The 17,414-nt window shown below is 42.3% G+C and overlaps 1 protein-coding gene across 1 annotated transcript in view; it reads right to left on the bottom strand.

Moving 5' to 3' along the window:
* The window catches only part of LOC139391626 (CUB and Sushi multiple domains 2), a 772,990-nt gene that overhangs the window by 278,426 nt on the left and 477,150 nt on the right, over window positions 1-17,414 (bottom strand). The window contains exons 21-25 of the mRNA XM_071139005.1: window positions 15,209-15,424; window positions 10,686-10,874; window positions 7,521-7,690; window positions 5,405-5,561; window positions 4,114-4,305 (exon numbers count right to left, since the gene is read on the bottom strand). Of these exons, the coding sequence (XP_070995106.1) occupies window positions 4,114-4,305; window positions 5,405-5,561; window positions 7,521-7,690; window positions 10,686-10,874; window positions 15,209-15,424 (924 nt within the window). The remainder of the gene's footprint in view (window positions 1-4,113; window positions 4,306-5,404; window positions 5,562-7,520; window positions 7,691-10,685; window positions 10,875-15,208; window positions 15,425-17,414) is intronic.

Consider the following 17,414-nt stretch of genomic DNA (forward strand, 5'->3'; position numbering starts at 1 on the left):
TGTAGTCATGAGGAGACAGACCACCAGATATACCCTGGTATCATGTAGTCATGAGGAGGCAGACCACCAGATATACCCTGGTATTATGTAGTCATGAGGAGGCAGACCACCAGATATACCCTGGTATTATGTAGTCATGAGGAGACAGACCACCAGATATACCCTGGTATTATGCAGCTGAGGAGGCACACCACCAGATATACCCTGGTATTATGCAGCTGAGGAGACAGACCACCAGATATACCCTGGTATTATGTTGCTGAGGAGATAGACCACCAGATATACCCTGGTATTATGTAGTCACGAGGAGACAGACCACCAGATAACCCTGGTATTATGTAGTCATGAGGAGACAGACCACCAGATATACCATGGTATTATGTAGTCATGAGGAGACAGACCACCAGATATACCCTGGTATTATGTAGTCATGAGGAGACAGACCACCAGATATACCCTGGTATTATGTAGTCATGAGGAGACAGACCACCAGATATACCCTGGTATTATGTAGCTGAGGAGATAGACCACCAGATATACCCTGGTATTATGTAGCTGAGGAGATATACCACCAGATATATCCTGGTATTATGTAGCTGAGGAGATAGACCACCAGACATACCCTGGTATTATGTAGTCATGAGGAGACAGACCACCAGATATACCCTGGTATTATGTAGTCATGAGGAGACAGACCACCAGATATACCCTGGTATTATGTAGTCATGAGGAGAATGACCACCAGACATACCCTGGTATTATGTAGTCATGAGGAGACAGACCACCAGATATACCCTGGTATTATGTAGTCATGAGGAGAATGACCACCAGATATACCCTGGTATTATGGAGACATACCACCAGATATACCCTGGTATTATGTAGCTGAGGAGGCAGACCACCAGCTATACCCTGGTATTATGTAGTCATGAGGAGACAGACCACCAGATATACCCTGGTATTATGTAGCTGAGGAGATAGACCACCAGACATACCCTGGTATTATGTAGTCATGAGGAGACAGACCACCAGATATACCCTGGTATTATGTAGTCATGAGGAGACAGACCACCTGATATACCCTGGTATTATGCAGCTGAGGAGACAGACCACCAGATATACCCTGGTATTATGTAGTCATGAGGAGACAGACCACCAGGTATACCCTGGTATTATGTAGTCATGAGGAGACAGACCACCAGATATATCCTGGTATTATGTAGTCATGAGGAGACAGACCACCTGATATACCCTGGTATTATGCAGCTGAGGAGACAGACCACCAGATATACCCTGGTATTATGTAGTCATGAGGAGACAGACCACCAGATATACCCTGGTATTATGTAGTCATGAGGAGACAGACCACCAGATATACCCTGGTATTATGTAGACAGACCACCAGATATACCCTGGTATTATGTAGACAGACCACCTGATATACCCTGGTATTATGTAGTCATGAGGAGAATGACCACCAGACATACCCTGGTATTATGTAGTCATGAGGAGACAGACCACCAGATATACCCTGGTATTATGTAGTCATGAGGAGACAGACCACCAGGTATACCCTGGTATTATGTAGTCATGAGGAGAAAGACCACCAGATATATCCTGGTATTATGTTGTCATGAGGAGACAGACCACCAGATATACCGTGGTATTATGTAGTCATGAGGAGACAGACCACCAGATATACCCTGGTATTATGTAGACAGACCACCAGATATACCCTGGTATTATGTAGACAGACCACCAGATATACCCTGGTATTATGTAGTCATGAGGAGACAGACCACCAGATATACCCTGGTATTATGTAGACAGACCACCTGATATATCCTGGTATTATGTAGACAGACCAACATATATAATCTGGTATTATGTAGACAGACCACCAGATATACCCTGGTATTATGTAGACAGACCACCAGATATACCCTGGTATTATGTAGACAGACCACCAGATATACCCTGGTATTATGCAGCTGAGGAGACAGACCACCAGATATACCCTGGTATTATGCAGCTGAGGAGGCAGACCACCAGATATACCCTGGTATTATGTAGTCAGGAGGAGACAGACCACCAGGTATACCCTGGTATTATGTAGTCATGAGGAGACAGACCACCAGATATACCCTGGTATTATGTAGACAGACCACCAGATATACCCTGGTATTAAGCAGCTGAGGAGACAGACCACCAGATATACCCTGGTATTATGTAGACAGACCACCAGATATACCCTGGTATTAAGCAGCTGAGGAGACAGACCACCAGATATACCCTGGTATTATGTAGACAGACCACCAGATATACCCTGGTATTATGTAGACAGACCACCAGATATACCCTGGTATTATGTAGACAGACCACCAGATATACCCTGGTATTATGGAGACAGACCACCAGATATACCCTGGTATTAAGCAGCTGAGTTATTCACGTTCTAGACATTTGTGATAAAACATTCACGTTTCCAAATTTTTGTGGATTAGGAAAATATTAAATCAACGTTCAATCAAACATAAACAAAATGTAATATACAATGTTTAATGGGAAGTTTGCAAGAACATTTCTGTTCATCAGTTGACAGGACTGATGTAGGTCGCCTGACGTCCTAACTACCACACCTTGTTACTGAGCCAATCAAGGTCATGATTGGTGAACCACTCATCCATTCATAGTTAAATAGTGAAGACATCAAAACTATGAAAAAACACATATGGAATCATGTAGTATCCCCCAAAAACAGTGTTAATTAAACAAACCAGAATATATTTTATAGTTGAGATTCTTCAGAATTATTCTTTAAACTGATAAAACTTTTCCAAGTTGCTAGGTGTAGGCAAGGCCATATGCAAAATAGGTAACCTGGGAAATTCCTAACTAGTTTTAATGAGAGAGGAGAATGGAGTAGGATGGTGCCCTTAACTTCTCTAGGGTAGGGGGCAGCATTTGGAATTGTGGATGAAAAGCCCAAATTAAACTGCCTTCTACTCAGGCCCAGAAGATAGGATATGCATAAAATAATTGGTAGATTTGGATAGAAAAACCTCTACAGTTTCCAAAACTGTTAAAATAGTGTCTGTGAGTATAACAGAACTGATTTTGCAGGAGAAAACCTGAGAAAAATACAAACAGGAAGTAGGATTTTGTTGTTGTAAATTTCTATTCAATGGCATTGAAGTATCCATTGATTTAGGACTCAAAATGCAGTTCCTATGCCTTCCACTAGATGTCAACAGTCTTTAGAAATGGTTCAAGGCTTGTATTCTGAAAAATAAGGGAGTAAGAGCAGTCTCAATGAGTGAACCCTGCCGTGTCACAGAGCTTTTTCATGCGCACGACCGAGAGAGTTCCTTTCCCGTTTACCTTTTATATTGACAACGTTATTGTCCGGTTTAAATATTATAGATTATTTAGGCTAAAAACAACCTGAGGATTGAATATAAACATCGTTTGACATGTTTCTATGAACCTTACGGATACAGATTTAGATTTTTTTGTCTGCCTGTTGTGACTGCGTTTGAGCCTGCGGATTACTGAAGAAAACGTGCAAACAAAACAGGTATTTGGATATAAAGAGAGACTTTATCGAACAAAAGGAACATTTATTGAATAAATTAATGTCTTCTGAGTGCAAACATATGAAGATCATCAAAGGTAAGTGATTCATTTTATCTCTATTTCTGACTTGTGAATCTCTTTTACTTGGCTGGTTACTGTTTGTAATGATTTGTTTGCTGGGAGATGTTCTAAAATAATTGCATGGTATGCTTTCGCCGTAAAGCATTTTTGAAATCTGACACCGTGGTTGGATTTACAAGAAGTTAATCTTTAAACCTATGTAAAATAGTTGTATCTTTTCTGAATTTTTATAATGACTATTTCTGTATTTGAATTTGGTGCTCTGCAATCTCACTGGATGTTGGCCAGGTGGGACGCTAGTGTCCCACATACCCTAGAGAGGTTAAATACTGATCTTAGGTCAGATGGTAGCCTTAAAACTTAAGTCAGTTTTCTGGTTGCCCACCCATAATGGAAGAGTATGTGCTTTTCTGATCACTTGCACACACACACAGACACACAGATATATAAACTCACCGACACATAAGGGCAGGGGGCTATCCCAGGCTCTCCTCTCCCCCCTTAAACAGGTCAGGATCTGGGGTCCCTTCAAGGTGTATCCTGGGTCACAGCTATAACACACGGTGCTGCCAGCGAAGTGACCCTTATCTTCTCTCTTATAACCAAACTGAGGAACACCCGGGTCCTCACACTTCAACAGCTCAAAACCTGCAGGACGGAGGGATAAAGAGAGAAGACGGAGGGATAGAGAGAGAAGACGGGGAGATAAAGAGAGAAGAAGGAGGGATGGAGAGAGAAGGCGGATGGATAGAGAGAGAAGATGGAGGGATAAAGAGAGAAGAAGGAGGGATGGAGAGAGAAGGCGGAGGGATAGAGAGAGAAGACGGGGGGATAAAGCGAGAAGAAGGAGGGATGGAGAGAAGGCGGAGGGATGGAGAGAGAAGACGGGGAGATAAAGAGAGAAGACGGAGGGATAAAGAGAGAAGAAGGAGGGATGGAGAGAGAAGACGGGGAGATAAAGAGAGAAGACGGAGGGATAGAGAGAGAAGGAGGGATGGAGAGAGAAGACGGAGGGATAAAGAGAGAAGAAGGAGGGATGGAGAGAGAAGGCGGAGGGATGGAGAGAGAAGACAGAGTGATAAAGAGAGAGGACGGAGGGATAGAGAGAGAGGACGGAGGGATAGAGAGATAAGAAGGAGGGATGGAGAGAGAAGGCGGAGGGATGGAGAGAGAAGAAGGAGGGATGGAGAGAGAAGGCGGAGGGATGGAGAGAGAAGACAGAGTGATAAAGAGAGAGGACGGAGGGATAGAGAGAGAGGACGGAGGGATAGAGAGATAAGAAGGAGGGATGGAGTGAGAAGGCGGAGGGATGGAGAGAGAAGACAGAGGGATAGAGAGAGAAGACGGAGGGATAGAGAGAGAAGACGGAGGGATAGAGAGAGAAGACGGAGGGATAAAGAGAGAAGACGGAGGGATAGAGAGAGAAGACGGAGGGATAGAGAGAGAAGACGGAGGGATATAGAGAGAAGACGGAGGGATAGAGAGAGAGGACGGAGGGATAGAGAGAGAAGATGGAGGGATAGAGAGAGAAGACGGAGGGATATAGAGAGAAGACGGAGGGATAAGGGACATGAGGAGATGGATGGAAGGTGGGGCAGAGAAACAAAAGGGTTTGAGCTATAGAATATATAACGGCTCAGCTATTCCGCTTCATAGTATTCATACTGCACCATACTCTACACCTGCTATTGCTTTGGACACTGCCTATTATTGGTCTACACCGGAGGGCAAGGACTATGTTACTCACTGGTAAAGTGCAGCTCAAAGCCCTTGCTGGTGTTGTCTGCGTTACTGACGAACTCCAGCCACATGGAGCTGGAAGTAGAGTTGAGAGTGTTTTCCTGCAGCTCAGTCCCAGAGAAAACACCCAACAGACGAGCCTGGTTACTATTGCCATCAAACACCTACAGAGAGAGATGGGGAGACAAAGAGAGAGAGAGCGAGAATGAGAGAGAATGAGAGAGATAGAACCATCTTCAGTTGTCTCTTTCCACAGCCATTAAACTCTGTAACTCATTTAAAGTCATCATTGTACTCATGGTGAAATGCCTGAGCGGTTTCCTTCCTCTCCAGCAACTGATTGAGGAAGGACGCCTGTATCTTTGCACTATGCTCAAAAGGGTTATTTAATGCCTGATTTTTTTATTTACCCATCTACTGTACCAATAGGTGCCCTTCTTTTGTGAACTGTAGAAAACCTTCCTGGTCTTTGTGGTTGGATCTGTGCTTCAAATTCACTGTTTGACTTGGGACGTTACAGATAATTGATGGTATGTTTGGGGTACAGAGATGGGGTAGTAATTTAAAAACTATTATGGCACACAGAGTGACTCCATGCAACTAATTATAAACACATGTTTAAATGCTGAATTTATTTAAGTTTGTCATAACAAAATCATTGAAAACGTATTGACTAAGACATTTCAGCTTCTAATTTTTAATACATTTGTGAACAGTTCTAAAAACATAATTCCACTTTGACGTTATGGGGGAATGTGCGTAGGCCCGTGACACAACATCTCAATGTAAACCATCTGGAATACTGTAACACAACAACATGTAAACCATCTGGAATACTGTAACACAACAACATGTAGACCATCTGGAATACTGTAACACAACAACATGTAAACCATCTGGAATACTGTAACACAACAACATGTAGACCATCTGGAATACTGTAACACAACAACATGTAGACCATCTGGAATACTGTAACACAACAACATGTAAACCATCTGGAATACTGTAACACAACAACATGTAAACCATCTGGAATACTGTATCACAACAACATGTAGACCATCTGGAATACTGTAACACAACAACATGTAAACCATCTGGAATACTGTAACACAACAACATGTAAACCATCTGGAATACTGTAACACAACAACATGTAGACCATCTGGAATACTGTAACACAACAACATGTAAACCATCTGGAATACTGTAACACAACAACATGTAAACCATCTGGAATACTGTAACACAACAACATGTAGACCATCTGGAATACTGTAACACAACAACATGTAAACCATCTAATACTGTAACACAACAACATGTAAACCATCTGGAATACTGTAACACAACAACATGTAAACCATCTGGAATACTGTAACACAACAACATGTAAACCATCTGGAATACTGTAACACAACAACATGTAGACCATCTGGAATACTGTAACACAACAACATGTAGACCATCTGGAATACTGTAACACAAGAACATGTAAACCATCTGGAACACTGTAACACAAGAACATGTGGAAAAAGTCAAGGGGTGTCAATACTTTCTGAAGGTACTGTATCCTGTATCTAAATGAAAGAAACCACCTCCCTCCCTCCCTCCCTCCCTCCCTCCCTCCCTCCCTCCAATCTATCCCTCCCTCCAATCCCTCCAATCCCTCCAATCCCTCCCTCCCTCCAATCTATCCCTCCCTCCTCCCTCACTCCAATCTATCCCTCCCTCCCTCCCTCCAATCTATTCCTCCCTCCAGTCCCTCCCTCCCTCCCTCCCTCCCTCCAATCTATTCCTCCCTCCCTCCCTCTCTCCAATCTATTCCTCCCTCCTTCCCTCCAATCTATTCCTCCCTCCCTCCCTCCAATCTATCCCTCCCTCCCTCCCTCCAATCTATCCCTCCCTCCTCCCTCACTCCAATGTATCCCTCCCTCCCTCACTCCAATCTATCCCTCCTTCCCTCCCTCCCTCCAATCTATCCCTCCCTCCAATCTCACTCACTCCCTCCCTCCCACAAACATACCCTAAGAGGTTTCCGCACTAAGATTATGCCATATGTGAGCATGCAAACAAATACACACACACACACACACACACACGCTCTTTGCCCCCCTCACTTTGAGCATGTCATCGTCCTCCAGTCTGAAGTCTCGTGCTCGGAGCTGGATGCCTTTGCCTGGCTGGGTCTGTATAGAGTAGATACACTCGTGGTGGTTCCCATAGTAACCTGGGTAGTTAGGAGACAGCAGCACTCCCTGCATGCCAGTCACTGAGGATCCACACTCAGCTAGAAGAGAGAGAGAGAGAGAGAGAGAGAAGGAAGAGAGGGAGAGAGAGAGAGAGAGAGAGAGAAGGAAGAGAGAGAGAGAGAGAGAGAGAGAGAGAGAAAGGGGTCACACATCACAATCATCCAGCATATGTACTTAAACCTGCTTCTACGGAGACATGCAGGGGGGGGGGGGGATAATGTAGGAGAGACGAGAACTGACGACCTCTGACTGGATGGAGGTCAACGTATCTGTGACCCTTTCTACACATTTACAGTCTTTTGGTCTGTCAAATTGAAACACAAATAGAAACTCACTACGGACAGAAAACCACTCGAATCCATAAAAAGGACAACTGAAAACCGTTCAGCCAGCCGTCAACTCATATTCATGTAGTTGCCTGACCCAGTTTCTCCCAAACATAGAAAAAGCAGAAGACCAGATAACAGAAAATAAAAATACGAATTCAACTGGAATGTCAAAATTTCAACGTTTAGACAAATTACTTTCTAAAGTTGGTCCCTGCCAGCCATTTTATACTATAATTAGAATACATCTGGCCTCTAACATACACTATATAAATATACAGCAGTATGTGGACACCGTGCAATCTCCATAGACAAACATGGGCAGTAGAATGACCTTACTGAAGCACTCAGTGACTTTTGACGTGACACCGTCATAGCATGCCTCCTTTCTAACAAGTCAGTTTGTCAAATGTCTGCCCTGCTAGAGCTGCCCCCCGGTCAACTGTAAGTGCTGTTGTTGTGAAGTTGAAACGTCTAGGAGCAACAACGGCTCAGCCGCGAAGTGGTAGGCAACACAAGCTCAAAGAACGGGACCACTGAGTGCTGAAGCGTGTAAAAAGTACAAATTGTCTGTCCTCGGTTGCAACTACCGAGTTCCAAACTGCCTCTGGAAGCCACTTCAGCACAATAACTGTTCGTCGGGAGTTTCATGAAATGGGTTTCCGTGGCCGAGCAGTGGCACACAAGCCTAAGATCACCATGTGCAATGCCAAACGTTGGCTGTGGTGTAAGGCTCGCTGCCATTGGACTCTGGAGCAGTGGAAACGCGTTCTCTGGAGTGATGAATCACTCTTCATCACCTGGCAGTCTGATGGATGAATCTGGGTTTTGGTGGATGCCAGGAGAACGTTACCTGCCCGAATACATAGTGCAAACTGTAAAGTTTGGCGGAGGAGGAATAATGGTCTGGGGCTGTTTATCATGGTTCAGACTAGGCCCCTTAGTTCCTGTGAATGGAAATCTTAACGCTACAGCATACAACGATATTCTAGACGATTCTGTGCTCCCAACTTTGTGGCAATAGTTTGGGGAAGGCCCTTTCCTGTTTCTGCATGACAACACCAAGAGGACATCTCGTGGAAAGTCTTCCCAGAAGAATGGAGGCTGTTATAGCAGCAAAGGGGGGACCGACTCCATATTAATGCCCACGATATTGTAATGAGATGTTCAACCAGCCCGGTGTCCACATACTTTTGGTAATGTAGTATATTTCTCTATTTCATTGTAACAGTTTTATGCTGTTTTCCTCTTTTTATGATTCCACCTGCTCTCCTTAGTTAGTTCTGCAAACGTTATAGTTAAATTCTATTAATTACGAGGGGCTCATTTTAACACTACCACCACTGCTGACTATCATTCCTCCCGTCTAATAAGGAACTGATTTAGAATGGGACGCCAGGTGGGTGGATTTAATTATCAAGTAGAAAAGGAAAAACCAGCAGTTCTCTGGACCTCGTCGGGTAAGATTTGAATATCTGCCTTACTCAAAAAATCTGCAGGTTTTTTTTGTGACAGGATTTTTGTAGAACTCACTCATTCTAACCATTTAATCCACTCTCTATAACTCCATATTCCACTCTCTATATCTCTATAATCCACTCTCTATATCTCCATAATCCACTCTCTATATCTCCATAATCCACTCTCTATATCTCCATAATCCACTCTCTATATATCCGTAATCCACTCTCTATACCACCATAATCCACTCTCTATATCTCTATAATCCACTCTCTATATATCCTTAATCCACTCTCTATACCACCATAATCCACTCTCTGTATCACCATAATCCACTCTCTGTATCACCATAATCCACTCTCTATATCACCATAATCCAGTCTCTATATCACCATAATCCAGTCTCTATATCTCCATAATCCAGTCTCTATATCTCCATAATCCAGTCTCTATATCTCCATAATCCAGTCTCTATATCTCCATAATCCAGTCTCTATATCACCATAATCCACTCTCTATATCTCCATAATCCAGTCTCTATATCTCCATAATCCAGTCTCTATATCTCCATAATCCAGTCTCTATATCTCCATAATCCAGTCTCTATATCTCCATAATCCAGTCTCTATATCTCCATAATCCAGTCTCTATATCTCCATAATCCATTCTCTATATCTCCATAATCCAGTCTCTATATCTCCATAATCCAGTCTCTATATCTCCATAATCCAGTCTCTATATATCCGTAATCCAGTCTCTATATCTCCATAATCCACTCTCTATATCTCCATAATCCAGTCTCTATATATCCGTAATCCACTCTCTATATCTCCATAATCCAGTCTCTATATCTCCATAATCCAGTCTCTATATCTCCATAATCCATTCTCTATATCTCCATAATCCAGTCTCTATATCTCCATAATCCAGTCTCTATATATCCGTAATCCAGTCTCTATATCTCCATAATCCAGCTGGATGTGTAGTACTCTCTGGTGCAGTATGGGACATGTTGTTGAAGGGGAAGTGTATGATAGTGTGTATCAGGAGTAGGTGGCGGTATATAAAGTTGTATTGAAGGTTGTGGGAGTGTTTTCCAGGACAGTCTTCTGGATGGATGTAAGTGAAGACGAGGTGGGTATAAATTGATGTACAGTACATGACTGCGCGAGGTGTCGATGAGGTGAGGTTCGTGGGGACGGGGGGGGGGGTGAACAAAGCCAAATTAAATCATGTGACCACCTACCAACACACCTTGGCAGAGGGGAGCTCCACACCCTCCTCCGCCCACCAAGACACGTCACCCTCGCCGGCCCCTCCAGACGGTAACCAGGGAAACAGGAGAAGATGAGCGCGTCCCCCACCCCAAACTGTAACCCCTTACGGGTACTGTAGGGAGGAACTCCCGGGTCTTCACATGGTTCCAGGTCATACTCTGGAAGAGGAGAGGAGAAAGGGATGATTTCATTAGTGAGGATACCCATAATACATTGCAATAGGATTTCTTCTAGTGGATCCATGATCACCAAAACAGTCAGCCGTCGATATACAGTGAGCTCCAAAAGTATTGGGACAGTGATTTGTTGTTGTTGTTGTTTTGGATCTGTACTCCAGCACTTTGGATTTTGACACGGCTGACTGTCAACTTTAATTTGAGTGTAAATTCATCCATATCAGGTGAACCGTTAAGAAATGAAAGCTATTTTTCTACATAGTCCCCCCATTTTAGGAGACTAAATGTATTGGAACAAATTCACTTATATGTGTATTAAAGTAGTAAAAAGTTCGGTATATGGTCCTGTATTCTTAGCACGCAATGATTACATCAAGCTTGTGACTTTACAAACTTGTTGGATTCATTTGCTGTTTGTTTTGGTTGTTTTTCAGATTATATTGTGCCCCAATAGAAATTAATGGAAAAATAACGTATTGTGTCATTTTGGAGTCACTTTTACTGTAAATAAGAATAGAATATGTTTCTAAACACTTCTACGTTAATGTGGATGCTATCATGTTTAGGGAAGGTCCTGCATGAATCGTGAATAATGATGAGTTAAAAAGTTACAGACCAACAAATATCATACCCCCAAGACATGCTAACCTCTCCCTATTACAATAACAGGGGAGGTTAGCATTTTATATCATACCCCCAAGACATGCTAACCTCTCACCATTACAATAACAGGGGAGGTTAGCATTTTATATCATACCCCCAAGACATGCTAACCTCTCACCATTACAATAACAGGGGAGGTTAGCATTTTATATCATACCCCCAAGACATGCTAACCTCTCACCATTACAATAACAGGGGAGGTTAGTGTTTTATATCATACCCCCAAGACATGCTAACCTCTCACCATTACAATAACAGGGGAGGTTAGCATTTTATATCATACCCCCAAAACATGCTAACCTCTCACCATTACAATAACAGGGGAGGTTAGTGTTTTATATCATACCCCCATGACATGCTAACCTCTCACCATTACAATAACAGGGGAGGTTAGCATTTTATATCATACCCCCAAGACCTGCTAACCTCTCACCATTACAATCACAAGGGAGGTTAGCATTTTATATCATACCCCCAAGACATGCTAACCTCTCACCATTACAATAACAGGGGAGGTTAGCATTTTATATCATACCCCCAAGACATGCTAACCTCTCACCATTACAATAACAGGGGAGGTTAGTGTTTTATATCATACCCCCATGACATGGTAACCTCTCACCATTACAATAACAGGGAGGTTAGTGTTTTTTGGTGGGTATTATATTTGTGTGTCTGTACATTTCACACTCATAATTATTCACGATTCATTCAGGATTATCCATAATCCTGGTAGCTTCCACATTAACGTATGAGTGTTTTAGAAACATATTCTGTAACACTTTACTTGACACCCTATGTCATAACACCTTATCACATGGTCATAACACCTCACATAATATGCCATAACAGCTGACATTAACGTGTCATAATATGGTCATAACAGCTGACATTAACGTTTCATAACCTGTTATAATAGGGTCATAACAGCTGACATTAACCTGTCATAATATGGTCATAACAGCTGACATTAACGTTTCATAACCTGTTATAATAGGGTCATAACAGCTGACATTAACGTGTCATAACCTGTTATAATAGGGTCATAACAGCTGACATTAACCTGTCATAATATGGTCATAACAGCTGACATTAACGTTTCATAACCTGTTATAATAGGGTCATAACAGCTGATATTAACCTGTCATAACCTGTTATAATAGGGTCATAACAGCTGACATTAACCTGTCATAATATGGTCATAACAGCTGACATTAACCTGTCATAACCTGTTATAATAGGGTCATAACAGCTGACATTAACCTGTTATAATAGGGTCATAACAGCTGACATTAACCTGTTATAATAGGGTCATAACAGCTGACATTAACCTGTCATAACCTGTTATAATAGGGTCATAACAGCTGACATTAACCTGTCATAATATGGTCATAACAGCTGACATTAACGTTTCATAACCTGTTATATAAGGGACATAACAGCTGACATTAACCTGTCATAATATGGTCATAACAGCTGACAGTAACGTTTCATAACCTGTCATAATATGGTCGGCATAACCATGAAACAATATGTCATATCAGCTGACATTAACTTGATCGGAGGGCCGTCAGCTCTCCTCGCCTCTCCTCTCCTCTAACTGTCATAACCTGTTATAATAGGTTCATAACAGTTGACATTAACTTGTCACCTGTTATAATAGGGTCATAACATGTTATGACACATTTAGACCTGTTGTGACATACTGTATATTGTGTTATTTTAAGGCTGGTTATGACTGATGACTGGGATGAATGTAGGAGCAGATTTCAGGAGCAGGACAAGACACCCTCTATTAGACTGATGACTGGGATGAATGTAGGAGCAGATTTCAGGAGCAGGACACCCTCTATTAGACTGATGACTGGGATGAATGTTGGAGCAGATTTCAGGAGCAGGACAAGACACCCTCTATTAGACTGATGACTGGGATGAATGTAGGAGCAGATTTCAGGAGCAGGACACCCTCTATTAGACTGATGACTGATTAAAGGACATGATATGACTATCTGCCTAATATGATTACGATGGTCGAAATGCTTCTTGACATTGGCATGAAGTATATTTTCTATTAGTTATTTAAAATATGACGAACAAAATACTGTAAAGAATTCATTACAACAACAACAAAACAAACTTTCAAACGAAAGGAAACTTCTTGGTGAAAAAACTAATTTGAATAAATGTGGGTTGTGACACTCTTATGTAGGTGTTATAACCAGCCATAAAATAACACACTATATGTCACAACAGGTGTAAATATATGGGTCAAGGCAGTGTTATAACAGTGTTACGACCATATTATGGTGGGTTATGTCAGCCGTTATGACATATTATGACATGGTTATAACAAGTTATGTCAGCCGTTATGACATGGTTATAACAAGTTATGTCAGCCGTTATGACATGGTTATAACAAGTTATGTCATCCGTTATGACATGGTTATAACAAGTTATGTCATCCGTTATGACATGGTTATGACATGGTTATAACAAGTTATGTCAGCCGTTATGACATGGTTATAACAAGTTATGTCAGCCATTATGACATGGTTATAACAAGTTATGTCATCCGTTATGACATGGTTATGACATGGTTATAACAAGTTATGTCAAGTTATGTCAGCCGTTATGACATGGTTATAACAAGTTGTGTCAGCCGTTATGACATGGTTATAACAAGTTATGTCATCCGTTATGACATGGTTATAACAAGTTATGTCATCGTTATGAGATGGTTATAACATGGTTATAACAAGTTGTGTCAGCCGTTATGACATGGTTATAACAAGTTATGTCAGCCGTTATGAGATGGTTATAACATGGTTATAACAAGTTGTGTCAGCCGTTATGAGATGGTTATAACATGGTTATAACAAGTTGTGTCAGCCGTTATGACATGGTTATAACAAGTTATGTCAGCCGTTATGACATGTTTATAACAAGTTATGTCAGCCGTTATGACATGGTTATAACAAGTTATGTCAGTCGTTATGACACTGGGTGTCAAGTGTTACTACACATTCTGTTCTTATTTACAATAAAAGTGACTCCAAAATGACACAATACATTATCTTCCGTTAATTTCTATTGGGCACAAAATAATCTGAAGCACAACCAAAACAAACTGTAGATGCATCCAACAAGGTATTTTTTTTTTTTAAGTCACAAGTGTGACGTAATCATTGTGCGCCTGAGTACGGAGCCAAAACAACAACAACTAAAAATTGTCACTGTCCCAATATTTTTGGGGAGGTCACTGTAGCTCAGTTTCAAATGGTTGCCTGTCTTCTCATCTGGCTCAATGAAACTAGCCTGGTACCAGAACATCGTTTCAATGTGGTCAACTCAAATGGCCATTGTGGCATGACAACAACAACAACCACAAGACACAAAAAATAAACAGGTCTGGGAACAGGATAGTTTCGTCTTCCTTCTAGACGGATAGGGAGGCACACAAATACACACAGATACTCATATGTGTTTTTGGTGGATCTACAAATGCATTACATCATACAATAGGTTATTCTCTCAGTAGTATCCACATATTCCTCTGTAAATCTTCATAGCTCTATTTCATGGTCCTTCGAGGCATTATTCTTGTGATTGAAAGTTCCCGTTCAATCACAAGCAGAGGATGACCCAACCCCTACCTGAGAAGGTGATGTTGAATCCCTCGTAGGAGACTGAGAAGTCTGAGAGGAAGCGAATCTGAGCGGTGTAGTTCCCATACAGGCCTGCACTGAGGGTGGGGGGCAGTGTTGAGCCAGTTAGTCTCCACAGGGGCTCGGGGAAGCTGCCGTTCTCTGTCACCAACAGGTGGTCATGGGGAGACTCTAGGTGGAATGTATGGAAGGTGAACTGGACACCTGGTGGGGCAAGAGAGAGAAAACAGAAGAGGAGTCAGCTACACTCTTCCTGGTGGGCATGAGAGAGAGAGAGAGCGGGAGATAGAGCAGGAGAAGAGTAAGCTTGGATCATGTGTTTGTACAGCTGAATCTGATGGTTTCGAACACTTGATGGAACCTTTCAGACGACAAATACAGTAGAACCTATTTTAGGGTTGGCTTGGCTGTATCAAATACAGTAGAACCTGTTTTAGGGTTGGCTTGGCTGTTTCAAATACAGTAGAACCTATTTTAGGGTTGGCTTGGCTGTATCAAATACAGTAGAACCTATTTTAGGGTTGGCTTGGCTGTATCAAATACAGTATAACCTATTTTAGGGTTGGCTTGGCTGTATCAAATACAGTAGAACCTATTTTAGGGTTGGCTAGGCTGTATCAAATACAGTAGAACCTATTTTAGGGTTGGCTTGGCTGTATCAAACATAGTATAACCTATTTTAGGGTTGGCTTGGCTGTATCAAATACAGTAGAACCTATTTTAGGGTTGGCTTGGCTGTTTCAAATACAATATAACCTATTGATCGGCAAAACCGGCCGGCGAGTGATTTTATGCATGCAGTGCCTTGCGAAAGTATTCGGCACCCTTGAACTTTGCGACCTTTTGCCACATTTCAGGCTTCAAACATAAAGATATAAAACTGTATTTTTTTGTGAAGAATCAACAACAAGTGGGACACAATCATGAAGTGGAACGACATTTATTGGATATTTCAAACTTTTTTAACAAATCAAAAACTGAAAAATTGGGCGTGCAAAATTATTCAGCCCCTTTACTTTCAGTGCAGCAAACCCTCTCCAGAAGTTCAGTGAGGATCTCTGAATGATCCAATGTTGACCTAGATGACTAATGATGATAAATACAATCCACCTGTGTGTAATCAAGTCTCCGTATAAATGCACCTGCACTGTGATAGTCTCAGAGGTCCGTTAAAAGCGCAGAGAGCATCATGAAGAACAAGGTACACACCAGGCAGGTCCGAGATACTGTTGTGAAGAAGTTTAAAGCCGGATTTGGATAAAAAAAGATTTCCCAAGCTTTAAACATCCCAAGGAGCACTGTGCATGCGATAATATTGAAATGGAAGGAGTATCAGACCACTGCAAATCTACCAAGACCTGGCCGTCCCTCTAAACTTTCAGCTCATACAAGGAGAAGACTGATCAGAGATGCAGCCAAGAGGCCCATGATCACTCTGGATGAACTGCAGAGATCTACAGCTGAGGTGGGAGACTCTGTCCATAGGACAACAATCAGTATATTGCACAAATCTGGCCTTTATGGAAGAGTGGCAAGAAGAAAGCCATTTCTTAAAGATATCCATAAAAAGTGTCGTTTAAAGTTTGCCACAAGCCACCTGGGAGACACACCAAACATGTGGAAGAAGGTGCTCTGGTCAGATGAAACCAAAATTGAACTTTTTGGCAACAATGCAAAACGTTATGTTTGGCGTAAAAGCAACACAGCTGAACACACCATCCCCACTGTCAAACATGGTGGTGGCAACATCGGCATGGTGGTGGCAACATCGGCGGCAACATCGGCATACACACCACAGACAAACTGAATTGGTCCACTCACACAGACAGCATCGTGAAGAAGGCGCAGCAGCGCCTCTTCAACCTCAGGAGGCTGAAGAAATTCGGCTTGTCACCAAAAGCACTCACAAACTTCTACAGATGCACAATCGAGAGCATCCTGGCGGGCTGTATCACCGCCTGGTATGGCAACTGCACCGCCCTCAACCGTAAGGCTCTCCAGAGGGTAGTGAGGTCTGCACAACGCATCACCGGGGGCAAACTACCTGCCCTCCAGGACACCTACACCACCCGATGTCACAGGAAGGCCATAAAGATCATCAAGGACATCAACCACCCGAGCCACTGCCTGTTCACCCCGCTATCATCCAGAAGGCGAGGTCAGTACAGGTGCATCAAAGCTGGGACCGAGAGAC

Source organism: Oncorhynchus clarkii, chromosome 32, assembly GCF_045791955.1.
Source record: "Oncorhynchus clarkii lewisi isolate Uvic-CL-2024 chromosome 32, UVic_Ocla_1.0, whole genome shotgun sequence".
NCBI lineage: Eukaryota > Metazoa > Chordata > Actinopteri > Salmoniformes > Salmonidae > Oncorhynchus > Oncorhynchus clarkii.